Raw genomic sequence first — 20,432 nt, 5'->3', positions numbered from 1 at the left:
AGGGTTATGCCAACCATCTTGGGGTCCTCACAAGAAAAAAGCTGAGCTAGAAACAAATAAGATGGCCAGATGTGATGAACCCAAGACTTTGTTCAAGGAAAGCATTTGACCTATCACTGAGGTATGAACCTTTCCCGGAGCTTCTGGGTCAGCCTAGATTGGCAGGTGTATGCCAGTTCCCCAGACTGTATATCATTTCACGCGAGTCATTTCCTGACTCTTTTCTTTTACGCTGTGAAGTTTCCCCAAACTTGCAAATATGCACAGCTGGTATGGTGGGGAAACCGTCTATATGATGGGAAGTGCTCACATGGTAAATTCTTTTGAACAATATGGCTAATGTGTGTATGCATAAAACTCACAATGAGGATAGCAATTCCTATGTCAAATAGAGCATCTAGACTGGCTCTCAGGTTTTGCAAATTAAGCCCTGCTTAATACCCTTTGAACAAATGTAAAATGAGAAGTAGGAAGGTTAACTGTTGCCTTCCTGCAACCATGCATCTTAAATAATTTGAGGAGCCTGATTCCAACAGGAGTAGAACAGCTTGTTGGGATGAAGACAGCATGGTGTTTAGTATGACAAAAGGTAAATATTTATTTTAGAGGAAAACTGTTTTCAGAATAAACCTTGATTCTTCCACATTCTGGCATTAACCCAGTTTGCATGATCAAAACAAGCCACTTAGGGTGGGTTCACACGACAAGCCATCATGGATAACTAGCCATGGTAAATTGCTGTGTCATCCAAGCCTGGACCTGGCTTGTTTTCCCTCATCAACTTGTTCATTTTTGATCATATCTACAACCTAAGAAAGTAATCTTGTTAAAACAGACATAATCCAACAAAAAGTTAAGGATAATAAACCTTGCATTTTAATTAAGAAAATAGATTTGATAACTGAAATGTTGATATCAAGCTCAGTGAGGAGGAAAGTGAAAGTCTGGCAGGATGGTGGAAACCAAAATTTTGCAGGTGAGGGGGAGGTTAACTCTCCCATCCATCTCTTGTTGATGACATTCTCCTTCATGCCTTCCCCTGAAACAGTAACGTTCACATTTCTTTCCATTATCATTCTGGGGTTTGCAGTTATTTTTATTTATGTATTCATTCATTCATCCATCCATCCATCAGTTCATTCATATTTTTACAGACCATCACAATAACCACAGTGCTGTCTGGACAGTTTATGACAATTAAAAACCATCAACAAAATGTAAAAATCCAACATATTAACAAATGCAAATAGCAAAACATCAATTCCAATCAAAATATCCATTCCTACAGCAGAAGCACCAACCATATTGATTTCATACAATAATATAAATAACAATTAAAATTTTAAAATTCATCAATTAAAATACCAAACTAAAATTAGAATTAAAATAGAAATAAGACTATTATTCAACAGTTAAAATACTCCAAAAGTTAAAAAAAGTCTTTGCCTGGCACCAAAATGTGTACAAAGAAGGTGTCTGGCACACATCTCTGGGGAGCCGATTTTGGGTATTATACAAGGAAAAAAGAACAATAGATTATATAAACAGGCTCATTAAAATACATTTAAGAGAGGTGAGATTCTGCATTGGAAAGGAGACTCTTATTTTGCAGTTCAGAATCTTGAGGAACAAACTGCTGTCGATGGGCCATTTCAACCCTCTGCAGGCTTAGGAAAAGTCATACTTCTGGGGGGAGGCGGGGGGAATTAAAGCTCACCCAGTGGGCAAAGGGGAGAAATTTTTTGGTTTTCCTTTTCATGTGAAACTATCTAGATCATATTTCCCAGTCCAATAAGCAAACTGGAACATAATTATCCTTCGGTTTGGGCACTTCTCCAAATTTTGAGACGTAGCTTTCCAATCAAACAATGTGAATAAAATACATGAGTAAGCCAAGTATCATTGAACAACAGTATTGAACAATATCAGATCAATGTTGTTCAGCATCTATAAGAAGCTGGTAGGAGCTATCATCACAGAATTCGGAGCTAAATTCCATCAGTAAACTGATGGCACCCGGCACTTGTCTCCTTATGACATCTGAATCAGGTGAGGCTGTGCAAGCCCTGGAACAGTGCCTAGATCACTTACAGACTGGACGAGGGCCAATAAACAAGCTGAATTCTGGCAAGTTTGAAGTCAGTTGAGTAGTTTCTGAGGCCAGGACCTTGTTCTGGATGGGCTTCCACACCCTCGAAAGATCTGGCTCATGGACGGAGGATATTCCTAAATCCATCATTGTCACTGCAGCCCCAAGTGGCCACAGTGGCCCAGAATGCCTTTCAGCAGCTTCAATTGCTTTGCCAGCTGTGCCTTCTACTCCACGGGGGTGGCTTGGCCACAGTGGTACAGGTGCTAATAGCCTCAAGACGGCTTTCTGCAATGCACTCTGTGTGGGGCTGCCCTTTGGACTGCCCTGGAAGCTGCAGCTGGAGCAGAAAGCAGCAACTCAGCGGCCGCCAGGAGCTCCCTCTTCAGCACGCGACTCCTTTGCTGAGGGAACCGCACTAGGTGTCTGTTCACTACTGGGCCAGGTTTAGGGGGTTGGTACTGATGTACGAAGCCCTGAACAACTTGGGACCAGGATGCAGGAGAAGGTGCCTTCTGCCTCACCAGCCTGCCTGCTCACCAAGGTCACCCGGTGGCATGCTTCTGATGCTTCCATGTGGGCCTATGGCCTGCTTGGAGTCCATGCTGAGAAGACCCTTCAGTGTGGTGGGTCAGTCTCTATTGAACTCCTGGCCCATGGAAGCTGCACAGGCAATAAGCATTTCCATTTCAGGAAGCCTTCCTTGGCTAACCAGCAACTGTTTTTATGGATGTAAGACTTTGATAAATACTTTCTTTTAAAAACTGTGTTGAATTGCTTTTATCTCTTTTGCCTTTTGTTGTTCGGCATTCCAGAATTTGTATAGATGTGGAATGAGAGGGGGCGGGAGATGTGCACAAGACTGCATATATTAGACAAAATAATATATAAAATATGAGAGAAAATTCCAGGAAGGTGTGTATTAGAAATGTGTATGAAAATATGTACGAATATTTTTGCAGGCTTTTAAAATAAATTGCAAAGATGCAATGCAGCAAACACAAGATTGGGAAAAGTGAAATTGGGCCAGGCTGGTACCCTATGCTCCTGCCAAAGCCTATTTATGCTGCAACCAATAAAAATTGTGGCCAATTTGATCCCACTGAGATCTGTGTGTCTATTTGCTGCTTTCCACCTCTATCTCCTCTGTGATCCTGATAGATCTGTCTAGTGCTATCACAGACACAACTGGATCTGAAAAGATCCAGTCTGTCCTGCTACCAAATTGCTGATCAACTGTCATGCAGATATTCCCATGTATCTGAGCATGAATGTTCAGATGCACTTCTGAACCTAACCATGCGCATGGACCCCTGTGCTGATCATACAGCTGTTGCCATTTCCCGTTTCAGTGTCAGTTGGTTGGTGGTTTGGGTCAGGGACCCTGTCTCCACTCTTCTCTGCAGAGTTCCTCACAGGGCATTGAGCTTCAACTAATTAGTAGAGGAACTGTAAGTGCAGCACTGACCCAGGACTCTCTGCATTCCATGGAGGCTGGAAGCAGACACGTTTTCATTTGTTTTTCAGTTTAGCCACGCTTAACAGTCACTCTGTCTTGGGCCAGCACAGATGGCAGCTGAACCTGACTTCTGAAGGGCTCCGACGCATTTCTCCAGTGAAATCATGGCCTTTTCCGGGTAGTTAAATTATGCTGCCACCTTCATGCAAAGAAACTTCTGCTCCACCCAGTGGAACTGCTCGGTCCATTTACCCCACTTTGTAGCTAGCTAATATTTATACCTGTAGCCTTTTGCAATCTTACTAGGAGGGAAATAGCATGTGGATAGATAGCATTTGTGGCAGAAAGCATCAGAATTCTTCAGAATGATCTAGACATTATATCTAGGAATGTGAGAAAGTGTCAGGACAGGAGGAAGGCATCCACCCAATGGTCTGCTCAAGGCAGTTCAGCCATAGCAAGAGAGAGACATTGCTGCTGTTTCCAGAGAGAGAGAGAGAAAGAGAATGCTTCATATCTCTATGAAGAGTGGGAGGTGGGGCTGTAGGAGAAATTTGTTCAACCCGACAGTGTTTATGTGCACGCGCACACACACACACACACACACAATTTCTCTGTGTTTTCAGGAGTCACCCCAGGGGTGCAGAACCAGCAGACAAAGGAGGCACGGTTGGTCTGTTGAGAACATACGAACCTGCTACATGTGTTAATTGGCCCTGGAGCAATTGGCCCCGTAAAGCAAGTCATTAAATGCTTCGTATGATAGAATCTTGGGAATGATATACCCAGAAAGCTGGAAGGCCGGATCCTAGTCCTCTGGAACAGCAGACAGTCTTTTGAGGCAGGAGTTTGTTTTGGACCCTCGGATGAATACTGTGCACTTGAAACACTGAGTCCATCTGAGGCGGTGCGAGGTTTGCACCGGCGTTATAACCTTTGCTTGGTTCAGAATCACATTTTGACTTTCATTAGTTCAATTCTGAACAATGCAATTGAACTAATCAAAGTCAAAGTTTTGCCTACATTAAAATGTAAATGAAGCAAATTATTCCAAGTCAGAGTTCACTGAGGTACTCAAGGGATATAAATTTGAATGTGAGGGTTTGTCCAAGGAAATTAATGCTCACATTTGATTTATGGATTTTCTTAGCACTCTGCTCATTTCGTTTCCTGAGTGGGTGCATGTGTGCACAGTTGCATGTTTGCATCACAGTAGTATATCCACCTCTGGTTTTTGTGCACATTTCTATGAGCACTTGTGACATGGTGTATACATGTATTCACAACTCTGTACATAAGCACCCAGACAGGTATACATTTGTATGTATATAAACGAATACACCCTAGCCTCCAGCTCTCATTTACTGGGTGAAAATGGAATTAATTTCCAGACTCCTGGCCTCTTGGTTGCCATGGCATTGGAGCATCCCCAATACATAATGCAGGGGTTGACTCTCTGTTGATCCCAAGAGTTTGGGGACACTTTATAAAACAGAACAATAAAGGCCTCTTCCCCCTTCTTTGTGTATGCTGAATAAAGAGGAAAAGCCAGTGACAGCAGATTACTCATTTGTGATGCATTCACTGAAAAAGACCTGGAGGAGCACATGGAATTACATCTTCTGTAGGAACTGCTCATTGTTGAAAATGGTACAAGATCTTAGATGCTAGACATCTGTCAATAATAATAATAAGTTGCCAGTGCATTGCATACATCATTTATTCATTTATAAAACGTTTCTAGTTTTCGTCCTAACAAAGACCTCCAGAATGGTTTCAATTCTAACGATATCATCACTGAGGCTGCAATCTGATACCTACTCAGCTGTAAGTCCCATTGAATTATACAAGGCTTACTCTTGAGTAGATATGCAGAGGGTTCTGCTGTGGGACATTGTTAGGCATTTTAACAAAATTAGAACCATTCTTTTAAAAACCAAAGAATGCAGAAACATTAAAACTTCACAAACACAACAGAAAATTAACATGTCTTTACTGCCTGCCTAAAAGTCATCAGAGATGAGACTAATTCAACTTCATTCAGGAAGGGGTTCCATAACCTCAATGCTATCTTAAATGAAGTCTTTCTTACATTCCCACCATTTAATCTCTTTAGAAGGTGAGATAAAAACCAGGTCCAATTCTAGAACGCCTTTGTACAAATCAATAATGTAACTATATTTTAAATACTGCACACTGGCCACAGTTCCTCAAAAATGAAATTCTAGGGCCACATTTGGTGCAGGAAAGAGCAATGAAAAAGATCAAGGGACTGGAACAAGACCCCTGTGATGAATTGCTAAGCTTGTCGGGGCTTTTGCTAGCAGGAGACAAATGAGAGAGATGTATTATGTTATGCATGGATTGAAGAAGCAGGACAGGGAGAGGTTTTTCCTCTTTTCTCCTAATACTAGAACCTGGGTCAACTAATGAAGTTGAGTGATGGGAGTTTCAGGAGAGATAAAAGGAAGTACATGCAGTTGCACAATGTAGTGATGACCACCAACTAGAATGGCTTTAAAAGGGAATTTGACAAAATTCTGAAGGGGATGGCCATTGTTGGCTAGGTCAGGGTTCCTATAGAATACCTTTACTATCAAAAGCAGCACATTCCTGATTCCTAGTTATTGGAGATCACAAGGGGCAGGGTGTTATTGCCTTCCCATCCAGCTTGTGGGTTTCCCTTGAGGCAGAGGATTATCCCCTGTGGAAACACAAGGCTGAATTGGGTAGGCTTTTGGTTTGAGACAGCAGGTCTCTTCTTGTGTTCTTTACAGGAACAAGGAGCATGGTTGTTCTGCAAGGTATTTCGGATCTTGTCCATTCAAGTCAATCCAACTAGGAAAGCTTTCCGGCCAGTTGCCGCTTCCTCTGCAGCCTGCCTGTGGCTGGGCTAAGAGTGGTTGGTGCATCACTCCAGGATCCAAGGCAAAAGGACTGCCAGTGCCACTTGCTGAGGAACACGAGGAGGAGGAGATGATTGCATTCCTGTCCTACTCATGGGCTTCCCACTGAGGCACCTGGTAAGCTGCTGAGAGAACTGAATGCTGAAATAGATAGTCCTTTGGTCTGATCCAGCAGGGCTTGTATCTTCTCACAGACAGCTAGTAAGTTCATGGCAGAGGTGAAATGCAAAACAGGGATGTCACAGGGATGTAAGAAGATCCTTGGATTAGACCAAGGTCCATCTACTCCAACAAGCTGCCCATGGGGAATCCACAAGCAGGACAGGCATGCAACAGCACCCTCCTACCTATGTTCCTTAGCAACTGCTGTAGATGGATACTTGATACTGGAGGTATCACAGAGCCATCAGGATAGCCTCCATGAATTTGTCCAATTCCCTTTTAAAGTTGACCAAATTGGTGGCCATCACAACATCTTGTGGAGTGAATTTCACAGTTTAACTATGAGCTGGGTGAAGAAGCCTGTCTTGATTCAAATGCTATACTCGCTCTCACTAGGCAGGGTTGCCCAGAGCAAAAGCAATGTAGTATAGTATAGCTATATCTGAGACCGGTGGCTCCTTGACTGTTTTAGTTGCTCACTGAATAAAAGAAGTGAGAGTTGACTACTTTAATTAGGTTCCAGCTATTTACCAACTTTGCCTGTTTGACAAGAAGCCATTGTAGTAATTAGGAACATGATGGGTTATAACATTCACTTAAATCATTTGATTGTTCTTTTGGGTTTTGCCAACAAGGATGTGTGAAAAGAGGTTAGGGAATTAGTTGAACTGAGACAGTGTCTAAATGAAAAACCAACATTGTTTCTATAGAGGATTGGCTTAAAGAATATTGAATACACCTTGTATGAGAATGCAAACCTACTAAATTAGATTTTGAAAGGATAATAACTATACATTTGCTGAAGGAAAAGGAAACTCAGTTCTTATATTTCTGGAATTTGAGATATGAACAATAGTTTCTTTAGAAATGCTCGAGTATTGAGAGCATCTTATTTTATTTCTTTTAAACTCTGTGCTTATCGTCTGGATCCTTCATCAAGGTCTCCAGGCAGAGCAATCCTATGGACCTTAGGAAGTATGGTGGGGGGAAACAGATGTAGGGCTACATAAGCCTTTGGTCTGATCTGGCACAGTTCTTATATTCATATTCCATAGAACATCACTATATGCCATTGTGTTCTTTCCTCCTATTTGAAAGCATGTGGATCTTAAAATCATTATCAATTTGTTCTACATCTTGATCAGATACGTTTTGGTGAGCTCAGGCAGTTCTGGGCCTTCAAATAAAGGGCAGCCAATCAGAACTATGCAAGCAGTAATAATGGGAGGAAAGGAACCCCCTGGTTGTTGCACTTGCTTGTTTGCTTTATCAGTGAGTTATTTAACCTCCTGGGGGAATTGCATCTCTTTACTGAAGTTTGTATCATTACAACATTTGTCTCTTTGCCTGACCCTGCTCAGTTTCCCCTATGCTTTTCTATCCAGCCTAAACTATATGGCCAATCCATGTAGTCATTTATCCCACGGTGAACCCTTTGGCTGGCTCTTCAGTTTTAGAGACTGTTGAATGCATGTTGAACAGACTGTCCAATTTGCAAATCGTAAGATCACTCCATCCCCGCAAACCACGGAGTGACAACACGATGATCTTGGTGGAGCAGTCAGAGAACCATCACAATGCGTGTTTAAGGGTGAGAATGCAGGGCCAGCCTGTGCGCTCCGAGATCTCAGGCAAACGAGTTGAATTCCAGCTCCCCAGCGCCAACCTCTGCATGGCGATATTGACCTCTGCTGGATGAAACAATCCATTAAGGTGATAGAGGGAGTCTCAGATGAACATCCCAGATTTTGCAAAGCAGAAACCCACATCCCATGTTTTGAATATATTCAACAGCAGATGCATCCACTCTGTTTGCATGCTTTGCTATGAGAAGAGGGCAGTCTGGAGTGGGAGAGAGCGCATGTATTCCAGCAGCGTGTCATGCTTGCTCACATTTTTCAAAAAGTGGTTCCGTGCACCCCATTGAGCTTCCGAATTGGGTTGCTGCCACCTTTAATTCTCTCCCCAAGCTGATGGCCTCCCTCGCCGCGGTTTTGTCTCTCTCGCTCCCATAAAGAGAGAGGCCACTGCAGAGCAGCTTGATGCGGGTGTGTTTTATATAGCTGAAGGGGTGAGCAGGTGGCCATTACCCTGCTACGCAGGTGGCGGCATAAAGCCGAGCAATAGAACATTTGGGGATGCATTGTGGCCTCTCTCCTGGGGAATCGCGTTCTCAGCCACTAAGGCAGGCAAGTGGGGTTATGGTTGTTAGCCAAGATTTCAGTTTACATTGTTAAGGGTTTCTGCCGTGGCCGTGCGCCATTTCCTTTGTGAGGGAGTCATTGGGGAGACTGGTGGGAGGAAGAGGGATAAAATGCCAAAGCCGGTGCAGAGAGGCAAGCTTGGAATCAAAGGGACAAGAGCAGGCCATTTCGGCACTCACCTGCCTACCTGCAGTCTGCTCTCTGTGGGGGGGGGGGGCAGGTGCTTTGCTGGGCATATGTAATTGAGTGTAATTAACTCCTGCTCCAGTTTTCAGATGGGCAGAGTTATTAGTTTTTGTACAGCTGAGTGGTCTGGGGAGTGTGGTCAGAGGCCCATCCTGTTCACATGCATTGAGCTGTGATGCAGTGGAATGACTGGCCCTGTCTCAGAAAGGCTTCTAGTTGGTAGGCAGGAGAATCCCACAGGAAGAGCTTGGGAGAGCAAAGACGAGCACCGAAGCATTTCAGGCTGGAATCCCAGTCACTGATTCCAGAGTGCAACCTGCCTTGAATACGATCTTCTTCCCGCCAAGGCCGGGGCCCACTGACATCGAAGGGTGATGGGGGGATATGGGACGATGGTCTGCAGGCCCAGCGATGGACACAGATTTCAGCTGGCTCAGATGCATTGGCAGAAGTAGACTTCCCTGTCCCGTCCTTCCCAGGGCAGCCCCTCTAGCTCCCAGAAATGCTTCACAAAAGACTGCTCAATAGGGTGAGCTGTGTTGTGGAGGGAGAGGAGATTCCCCAAAATTGTGCAGGAGAATTTACATTAGCAGTACCCTCCACTCCACAGAAGGCAGAATCCAGATCCAACCAGAATTGTGGACATTTTTAAAAGAAACTGCAAAACGGCTGAAACCAAGCATTTACCCAGATAGCTTCCTATAACATTAAGGGACATAATTGTGTTAGGATGAGCATGCTGGGTGTACAAAGTAACAATTTTACCACTAACAAAGAAATGAAGAAGAACATTAATCATAAAAAGACTTTGGTTTAACCTTATTTTGGAAGAAACCCTGCCAAAGAACCCAGTGGACCTTACTTCTGAGTATTCGTGAGACGTGAATGGGAGTGAGCTGGAAATAAAATTACTCACAAATACTTCAGATATTGCTTTGATGACAGTTGGCACTGGAAATATAAGACTGTGGAGATTCTGAAATATTTTGTGGAAGAAGTACACTTTGAGGAGAAGAGGAAGTGTCTTGTTGGCAACCGAGCGAGAGGCCTTTGGGAATACAGGGTGGAGGATGCAGAACAAGGCACAGAGGAGCAGGGAGAGAAGAAAGCAAAAGGAGTGAGTCTACAGCAGTCCAACAAAAAGGAGATGGGGGAAAGGGGAAGGCCACTCGGGTCACAATCCTTTGCATGTTTAGACAGCAAAAAAGGTCTACAACTCCCAGCTTGCCCCAGCCAGCCATGCCTTTTCTGTTTATAGGTCTTTTTCCATTCAAACATCCATAAGATTGCTCCTTTCATTGGGGCAGAGAGGCAGACAAAACGAAACAGAGGAATAAGAGAGCCTTTCCCAGCCTGATGTCCTCCACATCTGCTGGGCTACAACTCCCGTACCCTTGAGCATTTATGTCCAGGCGGCTCACACAAAACAGAAAGGAATCCTCTAATACCACCTGGACCTCCGCAACCCATCTGTGTACATTTTCTAAAATGAATGTATCGGTGCAGAACCTGAGAATGCTGATCTGTACCAGATACCTTAGCAAAAGAGGTAGGCGGTGTAAGGAGAATAGCCATACTGTTGCTGTCTCTTCCATAAATAGCTACCCACTTTCTCAAGAGCAAGCAGCAGTCTGGTTGTGACTGTTGGGCAAGTTTGCCTCCCTTGCCTCTTCTAGTCCCTTCTGTCAACAGAGCTCAGAGGTGGCTCTGAACCCTGGGCCAAATACAGGAAACCCCCCTCCCTCTTTCCAAGGAAGGTTATCTGCTCATATAGCCCTCTTGCCTTTCTGTCACTCTCAGCATCCAGAACAACTCTGTGGTAAGTAAAATACACTGGTGGTAGTAATGGAGTTTATTCAGCAGGCAGGTTGCTTGTCTGGGCCATAGACCTCCTCCTGCCTCATGTGCATTTAAGAGGAACCCATGGAATTGTTTCCTTCTGCTAAAGAAATTAGCACAGATCATATTAAAGGGAGTGGTGGGAGAGTAGAATTCGACCTGTGGGACACAAGGCGACACCAAGGGATTGAGCCAGGGGGCTTGGACAGTTCCAGTAGTAAGATCGTTACTTGTCAGCCACCCAAACTGCTGTCAAGGCTGCCGAGGCTTCTCGCAAGAGGGGCTGCAGAGTTTTCTTGGGTACCCTCAGTGTCACCCCATTAATGACGGTTAAGAATGTCACTCTTGTGCTGGGAGCATTCTTTCGGCTCCTGGTCCAGCTCCGTTCTCCAGGCTTCCACTGGTAAATGGTGTTCCCTACCAGCACGTGAATCCTTCTCTGCCACTGCACAGCACAGGGCGGCAAGACCAGGATGGGAAGTTCTGGGATGAAGACGTCGTGGCTCACTGTGCCGTCCTTGCTGAGGAAAAAGCACTTATGCGTGCCGGAGATCAGAGCCCGGATGACGGTGCCGGGGGTCTCCCGGCAGCTGCTTTCCTCCACCAACCCGCCAATGACAAAGATCCCGTTGTTCATGGCCACCGCAGTGGACTTGTAGCACTGGAAGGCCAGAGGCACCTGATTCCACACATTGAGGCCCGTGTCATAGATCAGGATGCCCCGGTGAGCAAGGCCACTTGACCTGGTATGTGAGAACCCCCCGATCAGGTACAACTGGTTCTTCAGTGTGGCCGAAGCAAAATGGCTCACTGCAAATGGCAGGCTGGCAATGGGCGACCAAGACTCTCGCACCAGGTCAAAGCTCTCTGCAGAATCAAGCACACTCCGGCCACTGCGCCCTCCCAGGGCGTACAGTTTCTGCTTACAGGCTAGAAAGCCGTGTTCTCGCCTGGGGACAGACATGGAAGGCAGCTGAACCCACTGGCCTGTGAGGGCATCAAACTCGTGCAAATTGCCCAAGACAGAGCCATTGAGCCTTTGGCCCCCCGAGACGTAGAGTTTGTGCCCCACGGACAGGAAGCCGGAGGAGTCGAGATACATCAAGGGTGGGATCTCCTCCCAACTTTCTGTCTGTAGGTTGAACCCCAAGAAGTGAGTCTTCAGGCGCTCAACAACTCCGCCTTGCATGTTGCTTACGAAGAGGCCCAGGCTGACGATCCAGTCATCATACATGCCGTGCCTGAGACCTCCGCTCCTCAGCAGCCTCCCTGCTCCATCAAGCTGCTCCCACTGCAGGTGAGCATGCCCGTATTCTGCGAGGATGTCCTTCTGGACGGTCATGATCTCCTCGGATGTTAGAAGGGGGAGGCGGACCTGTCCCAGCAGCGTCTTGATCAGTGAGAAATGCGTGGCTGGTTGAGACCTCACCCAGTGCTGCACAGCATGGTAGACAGTCAACTCGGAAGACACCAGGAGCTTGTCTGAGGACAGGATGCTGATCACTGTACTAAGGTCCAGTTCCGGGAATGCGTCATGTTCAGAAAGGGACTCAAAGTTTAAGGTGATGTGGTGTGTAGCCACACGAAGTAAAGCTTGGTGGTTGTGAGCATAGGCCAGAGCATAAATCCCTAGGCAGCTGTCCATAGAAATGCTGTCAGCAAGGAATCTGACAAGAACAAGAAAAGAAAGGAAGGTTAATGGGAAACTGCTGAGGAATTTTGCTTTGCAGTGCTGGAAGGAGTCTTTGGTTGAATCTTCTGCGTGAGGAAGGACTCTGCTCATATCAGATTGCTCTGCCTAATTTTGGAGGATCCTTTGGGGGAGGTGGTTGAAGCCCCAGTGGTGAGGGTGTTCAAGGATCAGCTGGACATGCACATGGTAGACATGTCATGAGCAGAGCCAGCTGAAGCTGGGGGTCAGACTAGATGGCCCGGGAGACCCCATCTGACTCACTCTGTTTCTATGCTTCTCTTCCCACATCACAGCTTGGTTCCCCACTCACCCAGTCTCCTCACCATGGGAACCTTCTCAAAGGTGGGAGGTGTTTCCCCGGGAAGGAGGGGGCAGGAAGTCAAGTTGTGCCAAGTCAATCAGTCTATGTTAAATCTGGATGTAACCCTTCTTCTTCATTCTCTGCCCACTGGCCTGTCCTCTGGCCATTTCTGCCTGCCCCAGAGACCAAACCATGATTTCTAAGATGGGTTTGCAAAGCGGGTTTGAAAAATATGCAGTATGAGGGCTCAGGTGAACTCAGAGTTCTTTATATCTGCCTCCAGACATCCTCTGGGTGGTATGAACCTTTCTTTCTCTGCCTCAGCTTATTCTTCGAAGCCTGGGTGTTCAGCCCATGGTTGTGTGCCTCATGCAACCCCCAGAGCTGTAATTATGACCCCGTGGCCCCAGCTACTGGCAAATCCCCACAGATGACCACACAGATGCCCCCTTTCCTGCCAGCAGTGAGGCGAGAGTGGTCTGTGTCGGGGTCGCTGAGAAAGGCGATGTGGCTGAGAGCTGCCTTGCCCTCCAGTGCCTGATTTCACTGTCTCTGTGGGACCTTGCAAAGGAGGGGATAGTTGTGTGTGTGTGTGGGGGGGGTACATGCATGTGTGAGTGTGTGTGTGAGAGCATGCTTGTGCATTCCTGTGAGAGGGCATCCTCTGCCCTGCCAGCCAACTGCACATGTGGTGCTGAGGGCCACAATGTTCTGCACCCCTGTTTGAAGGAGCAAGAAAGTGGACATGCATTGCCTCATGGAGTTCATGGGACTAAGTGAATGAATGGATCTTAAGAATCCAAGTTCTTTGGTGGGGGGGGAGTATAAAGGGGATGAGGAATTGGAAATGAGGAAGGGAAAGGGGGCTTGGGGAGTAGCTGGTCAGGGCTTGGAAGGAAAACGGCTGAAGCAAGCCAGCCTAAGCAAAGATTGGGCATGAGAGTGAATAAGGAATAAATAACAATCTGTGAATGAATAAAGGGCCTCCAAGGAACATTGGGAATGAAATATGCCAGAAAGATAAGAGTTGGGCCAGAGAACTGAGGAGAATTCCCATGCTATTTAGCATTTTTGGGAGGGTGAGGGCTTCTCTAAATCAGGCTTTTAATCCACCGCTTCCAGTTCTGAATTCTTTGCAGGATTAATGATGGTCCCTACCATAGGTTTTTTTTCTTTCTTGGCTTGTTTATATGTTCCATTAAATAACCACAAGGTGGCGCTGTGGCATAATGGCACTGAAAAAGTGCAGAAGCTTCTTGTTCTAGTTTGTAACACCATTTCAAAATAATACCTCCCTTTCCTTACTCTTAAAAAATGCTGTAGACATGCTTGGGAAGCACGAGAAAGGCCCTGGAGGATGGAGACATCATGGAAAGCACCTGCCCAATTACTGTGCATGGGGAAATCAAGCGTGCACTGTAAATGACTCACGTAGAGAAGACCTGGGGCTAGAGGCAAAAGAAAGGGTCTCTGTGCATTTAATGTCCATTCTTCCTGATTCCCCACTTTCATTGGGAAAATCCTCTCAGCTGCAAGGAGGCATTTGGCTGCCAATAAACTGCTATGAGGTGGTGGAGCTTCCCCAGTGATTGCCTTGAAATGAATTTCATTCATAGGCAGTGGTGCCATTTTTGGATACTAACATCCCTTGTGAAACCCCCGAACTGAGATAGTCCTGCCTGAAGCAAGGGTTTTGCCATTCTTTACTGGCTTTGCTTGAAGAGGTCAAATATGTACTGCCCAAGTGAAAGGAAATGCCAAGCAAGAAATGCCAAGGTGCAGAAGTCTCCCTTATCCAAGATGGCAATGAAGATTCCAGCTTACTTTATGCATGCAAAGAAAACAAGCACGGACTACTCCACCCACCAGAGATTGGTGCTAGGTTCAAACACATATCTGACTGCTGCTTGGTATCTCAAGTGCTTCTTGTCAATTGCAGACTTGTTTAAATAAATGGGCATTCTCAGGGGACGTTGGTAATTCCTTTGTCAGGCTGCTCCTGATCCACTGCAGCTTGCCTTTGAGCTTTAGATGAGCTATCCGTGGTGCAGAACTCCACCCCCAAAATAGGTTCACCACTATGGAGCACCGAGGAGAACGTCTACAAAATTAATGCTGCAATGGATCCCCCCCCACCCCCCGCCACCCATTGTCGTGGGAGTCACCATGCCCTTCCATGGGCACTTTCTAGAAGCATTTTTCTCTTATGGCTATTCAGCACTCGTGGCTTCCTCTCTCAAGGACATCTACCTAAACGAAAGGGTGCAGAACCTCACCATCAGAGGCCAAAACCAGGCCTCCTGGGCTCACCAGATGGTCACACCCCTCCACATTCTATAATATTGAAATGCCTCTCTGGAGGCTTAGCTAGAAAGCTGTCATATGCTTAAAGCATTTCTTCTACTTTAGTCCCACCCTAAGGACTTTCACCCCACTGCTTTTGCCTGTGGCCCCACCAACTGCAGGAATACCCCCCGCCCCCACCTCCCATCCCAGAGCTTCCCTGAAATTGAATTTGGCCCTTGGTCTGAACCAGGTTCCCCACCCCTGCACTAACCAAGCAGTTCCAGCTCCAAACTAGGGTCCAGTTTAGCCAGTCCTGTCTGTGTTACCTGCCGATAATCTCCTGTAGTGGGAGGATGACCAGCCTACTTGCTGCTGTAAAGAGGTCTTGAGCAGTCTCTGGCGTAAGCAAGAGTTCCCCAGTGTAGAGATAATGAAGAATCTTCTGAAGGATGCAAGAGGCCATCTCTTCAAACACAACTTGCCTTTCCCAGCATTCTCTGAAGGGTCTGGTGAACATGGCATGGAAGTAAGGGCTGAATGAAGCCAACAGTGCCCTAGAAATTGAGACAGCAGAGAATAAGACCATAAGAAGAGCCCTACTCAAGCAGACCAAGGGTCCATCTCGTCCAGGATTCTGTTCACACCATGACCAAGCCGCTATATCAGCTATGAGAAACCCACAAGTAGGACATGAATGCAAGAGCATCCCCCATCTACGTTCCTCGGCACCTGCTGTACATAAGCATATGACCTCTGATAAAGGAGCTCTCATTTAACCATCAGTAGCGATTCATGTAGTCTTCTCCTCCATGAACTTGGCCAAGCTCTTGTCAAAACCATCCAGAATTGTGTCATCACTGCATCTCAGAGAAGGGAATTCCTCACTGTGGGGATGCACTGTGTGAGGAAGTGCCACCTTTAATCTGTCCTGAAACAACTTTGTCAAAGCGGAACTTGATCTCCTGTTAAGCACAAAGGGCCTAAGCTCCCTGGGTTTTGATAAGATCCCTCTAACAGGAATGTCAGCTGCTCAGAATGGAATAACTCTCAAGGACGCCCTATCCAGCTTTCTCAATTACCCTTGTTTGGAGGCAGCTGCAAATGCTCAGCATCTCCTGCAAACTGCTACTAAACCAGGTTAATTTGTCCTTTCAGCTTGCACTGGGCCACTGCGCACAATCACAGTGGGGGAAGCCATGCTTGTTTATTTCCTCCACTGCACACACTGGCTGGATTTTTCTAATTACCCTTTTTGCTGCAGCTTGCCATGTCTTCTGAACCTGTGGGGTATGCTTCATTGTCTGGCTGGTGGGAGCCGTAACCCCAATATAACCCATCCATAGCCTATGGAGTATTTGTTAACCATGGATTGTTAACCACACCACGGTTGTGCAAAGTGGGTCACTGAGTATTTTCTTTCTGCAGCAATCTGCCAGGAGGGGAGCAGTGCCAAGCAGATCAACAAGGGAAGACATGGGCTTTCAAGTAGGTGATGAATCTGATCTGGCTTCACTTCATAAGTGCAACAGTCCTCCACAGGTTGCTGGTCAGGTTGGTGGAGAAATAGGGCATGAGAGAGGCATTTTTTACATGGACAGAAGTACTGAGCTGTTCACAGTTTCACGAGGCAGAAGATCAACAGAAAACCTCCCTGCTGGAAGAGTACCAGACGCTGGGGGACAAAAAAAAAACAGGGAGAAGCCACCCTCTTTGTGGCCTTCTTGTGAACACTTCGAGGTATCTGATTGATCAATGTTGGAAACAGGATACTGGGCAAAGGTTTCAAATTAACTTGAATTAATTTGGCCTCTATTTAACCTGGTGGATGAAGGTGGGATAAATTCCAAGTGCAAATAGGCCACTGGAGCCCAAAGATATTTTAGCATGCTGGATGGTCTGAGTGGATTAGATCCATGATTAAATCCTACTTTAAACCAGAAAGGGGAAAAAGTTCTTTTAAATTACTGTTTTGTATCAAACTTCCCTTTGAAACTTTTTCATATGTTTCCTGAACAATGGTGCAATTCTGACGAGTAAGTCATCTTAATTTACTGCCGAGTATGATGTTAATTACAATGTTTCATTCTTACAAGCAGACTTTGCATCTCTGTGTCCTAATATATTTTTTGCATGCTTCCTAGAAAATGAAGGTCTTAAAATATTCCCATACATGTTTTTTCATATGAGCAGCAGTCACGATACTTTGCTGTTACTAACAGGATCTTATATATGTGCCCCCATAAATAATTTCCTGACTTCTCTGGGGCTTGCTTTCAGGTTAGAGGGTATAAGATTTCAGCCTTCACATGAAGATCCAGGAAGATGCCAATTGCACAATTTTGCAGTGTTGTTCCTTTCTGCTTCACTCTGTCCAGTGCCAGTTTGCACCCCCAAAAAGTGGGGGGGGGGGCGGCTTAACTTCAGGAGGCATTTGTTGTGTGCTTATTGTCCTTCACCCACTGAAGTATGCGAGCATTTTCATGATGTCCCCCTGCAATGGTTATCCCACACCTTTTAGCTGCTTCTCCTGCCTTTTCCCCAGCACATGGAAAATGCATCACTGTTACTGCTGCTTTCAGCTTGCCACCAAACTCCACTTTGTCACAGAAGTGTGTCCTGCTATTCATGGGGAGGGGCAGGGGGGGTTGTGATGCCAGCAGCAATGAGGTAGTGGCACTTCCTGCCCCGGCTTGTTCTGCCCCTGCTGCTCTGGGAGTTTGCAACAGGCCTCTCCTCTCCTGTCATTTCTTTCTGCATGCTGAGTCCAGTGCAGCAGCAAAAGGGAGGAGTCCTTGCTGGGAACAGGAGGTCCTTGGTCTGCCGGTCATGGGGGCAAAGGCTAGGAAGGCAGGGAGGTAGGAGGAAGGATACGAGGGTATTCCAGGACCCTCTGCAAGGTCAGAGATCCTTCAATTGTTTTCCTGCCCCCCTGCCCGGCCATCTCTCTTTCTCTCGCTCTGACTTCCAAATGTGTGGGGTGGGGATGCAGAAGGATGGGTGAAATCTTGAGCACAGAAGAGATAAGCAAGTACCCAAATGGGATGATTGGCCCACATACCATTCCTCTGGCTATGGCACTGCACTGTTTCAGGTGTCCCAAAGACTACGGACTCTCAGCTTTTTCTAATTAGATTGTACATCTAGGGTCTAAATCTCTGCCATTCCACTGGGTTCTGAAATGTCACATAAAGCCTCCTCAGACCTCGTTCCCACTGTTAGATTCATTGGCTGGACTGGGAATGGCAGTATGGAATTATGGAATTTGCAGTCCATTACATTTAGAAAGCACTAGATTCGGGGACATAACAATAACCCTTCCCTGATGTTGTCCATTCCCTGTGTCCAGGATCCAGGTCCTCTAAGTCTGGAAACCTGTCCATCGATAGATCTATCCTCTGCGGATGGGGCTGATCCCTTTTAAGACCATCTAGGCCATCAACATATTAGGGAACAATGCAATCCATAATTATGTGCTGAATGAAGAAATGCTTCATTTGGTCTGACCAGACGCTTCTGTCAGTCAAATTTTATTGGGTGAACTTGGGCTGTAGTATAAGAAAGAGTGGAAAACAATTCTGTATCTCCTTTCTCCACACCACAGACAATTTTATCCATCTTAGCTATAAACCACAGTATCTATAAGCCTCTGCTCATATGATCTGGTGTAGAATCCACCCTAATCTTAAAAGGAAACAGCTTGTGTCAGACAAGAATGACAGAACTGAAACTCTGATTGGCAGAAGAATCCGAGTCTGGCTTGTTAGGGGAAGTGATGCGGTGGGGCCATTGTGACCAAGATTATTACACGCTGTGTCAGCAGCTACGGTGCCCCCCAAGCTGAAGCATCTCGATGCCGAGACAGGTGCTCTGCTGTGCTCATTTATGCGACTTCACCACTCTGGGCAAAGCACTCATTTGCTGACTAGCAATAGCAGCCTAGCTTGTCAGGCCAGTATTGCCCAGCAGGCTAGGAGACCAGCAAAAGCCAGAAACCCACCTGTGGCAAGGGAAATTCTTTCCTTCAGCTACCAAGATGGCATCACAGAGCTGCTGGGTCTCATAGAGCCGCTTCAAACCTGTAAGGATGGGGAGACAAAGTCAAATCGGTGGGTTGGACCTTGACCAAAAACAAGTTCCCATCTGAGTGATTATGCACAGAGACTCTAAGAGCTGATGCAGAGGTCCTGTTTCCAGCATTGATCCTGTTCTGAGAGCACTTTAAGACCAACTCCACTATACTATGCAAGTTAGGACTAGAAAATTAATGGCCTTGCGAGAAACTCCTTGGATTTCGTCTGTTGTTTCAACTTTCCTTCTGCTATGAAGACCAGAAGAGTAACTTCAACAGGACACTGTGCTGATGGGATCTATTGCCATTCAGGGCACAAATCCAGGGCACCGCAGCTTCAAATGACTTCCAAATCATGGCACTCTAGAACACAGAATGTTCTCTCACAGCATATGAGAATGGTACCTACATCATGGGGCTGAGAGGTGGCTTCCAGCTGAGAGCAGGAATTAATAAGCTTCATGGAGATAATGGACATATCTGTCACTCCCTGATATAGGTGTCATTTTAATAGGGAGTAGTTCTGAAAATCCCAGATGTTTGTAAATCAACCTCTAAAGTCTAGATCAGGTCTAGTTATTTGTATAAGGATGAAGCCCCACAGGCAGATTCATGGGTCTGAAGCATGCCGTAACCAATGAATGGAGTGCTTCCACTGTCAGAGGAAAAATAAAAGTACCAGGGAAAGTAGATTGTGTACGGCTAATGAGAAAAAGCTCTTACTCTTCTGTAATTTACTTACCCTGAGTCATGTAATGTCCGAAAGAACTAAACTTCACATATATATCATCTTCTTCAGCACTCTCCTGGTCCTTTTTGGTCTCCATATTCCAAGTTTAAGAATCTCTGCAAGAAGGATTCCTTCTCTGATACTCATCAGCCTCTCATTGCTAGGGCAGAAGAGAGAGCTTACAATCAGCAAGAAGATATAAATAGCAGCCTTGTGTAAATTAACATACACATTTATTGAGGATCTTGAGGACCAGGACATACCAGCTTCAGGCCAAATATCCTCACACATACTCTGACATCCTGAGACCCATTGTTGTACAGTACCTTGGAAATTTGGAGGATTTTCACTGAAGCCTCATCTTGCCATTCTGAGCGAGGTGACCATTGATAATCCATGTTGATAACAGCCTTGAAGTCAACCCTAATCTCTTCCCTTTTCTTCAGAGCACAATTGATGGCACAGTGATAATATTCCCTGGGTCCTGCCTTCATTGAGGGCTTTCTTT

At 45.9% G+C, this 20,432-nt stretch overlaps 1 protein-coding gene across 1 annotated transcript; it reads right to left on the bottom strand.

Moving 5' to 3' along the window:
• Positions 1–11,071: 11,071 nt before the first annotated feature.
• Positions 11,072–20,021, bottom strand: LOC123034066 (kelch-like protein 24). Its single transcript, XM_044451137.1, has 4 exons — positions 19,937–20,021; positions 19,123–19,201; positions 15,452–15,679; positions 11,072–12,512 (listed from the first exon to the last, which is right to left on the bottom strand). The coding sequence occupies exons 1-4, from the start codon at positions 20,019–20,021 to the stop codon at positions 11,072–11,074; spliced, it is 1,833 nt and encodes a 610-aa protein (XP_044307072.1).
• Between the last annotated feature and the right edge of the window lie 411 nt (positions 20,022–20,432).

This window comes from Varanus komodoensis, unplaced genomic scaffold (genome assembly GCF_004798865.1).
Source record: "Varanus komodoensis strain SLA01 unplaced genomic scaffold, ASM479886v1 scaffold6_2, whole genome shotgun sequence".
Classification (NCBI taxonomy): Eukaryota; Metazoa; Chordata; class Lepidosauria; order Squamata; family Varanidae; genus Varanus; species Varanus komodoensis.
The sequence above is the reverse complement of the archived record's forward strand: the minus strand, read 5'-3'. Positions and strand labels throughout refer to the sequence as shown.

Bases quoted from the DNA above. Each gene is read 5' to 3' on its own strand.
- LOC123034066 (XM_044451137.1), bottom strand. From the start codon at position 20,021: ATGGAGACCAAAAAGGACCAGGAGAGTGCTGAAGAAGATGATATATAT. The intron at 19,202-19,936 runs GTAAGTAAATTA...CCATCCTTACAG, and splicing joins CGGACATTACATGACTCAGG to GTTTGAAGCGGCTCTATGAG. The intron at 15,680-19,122 runs GTGGGTTTCTGG...CTCAATTTCTAG, and splicing joins AAGAATTTCCCTTGCCACAG to GGCACTGTTGGCTTCATTCA.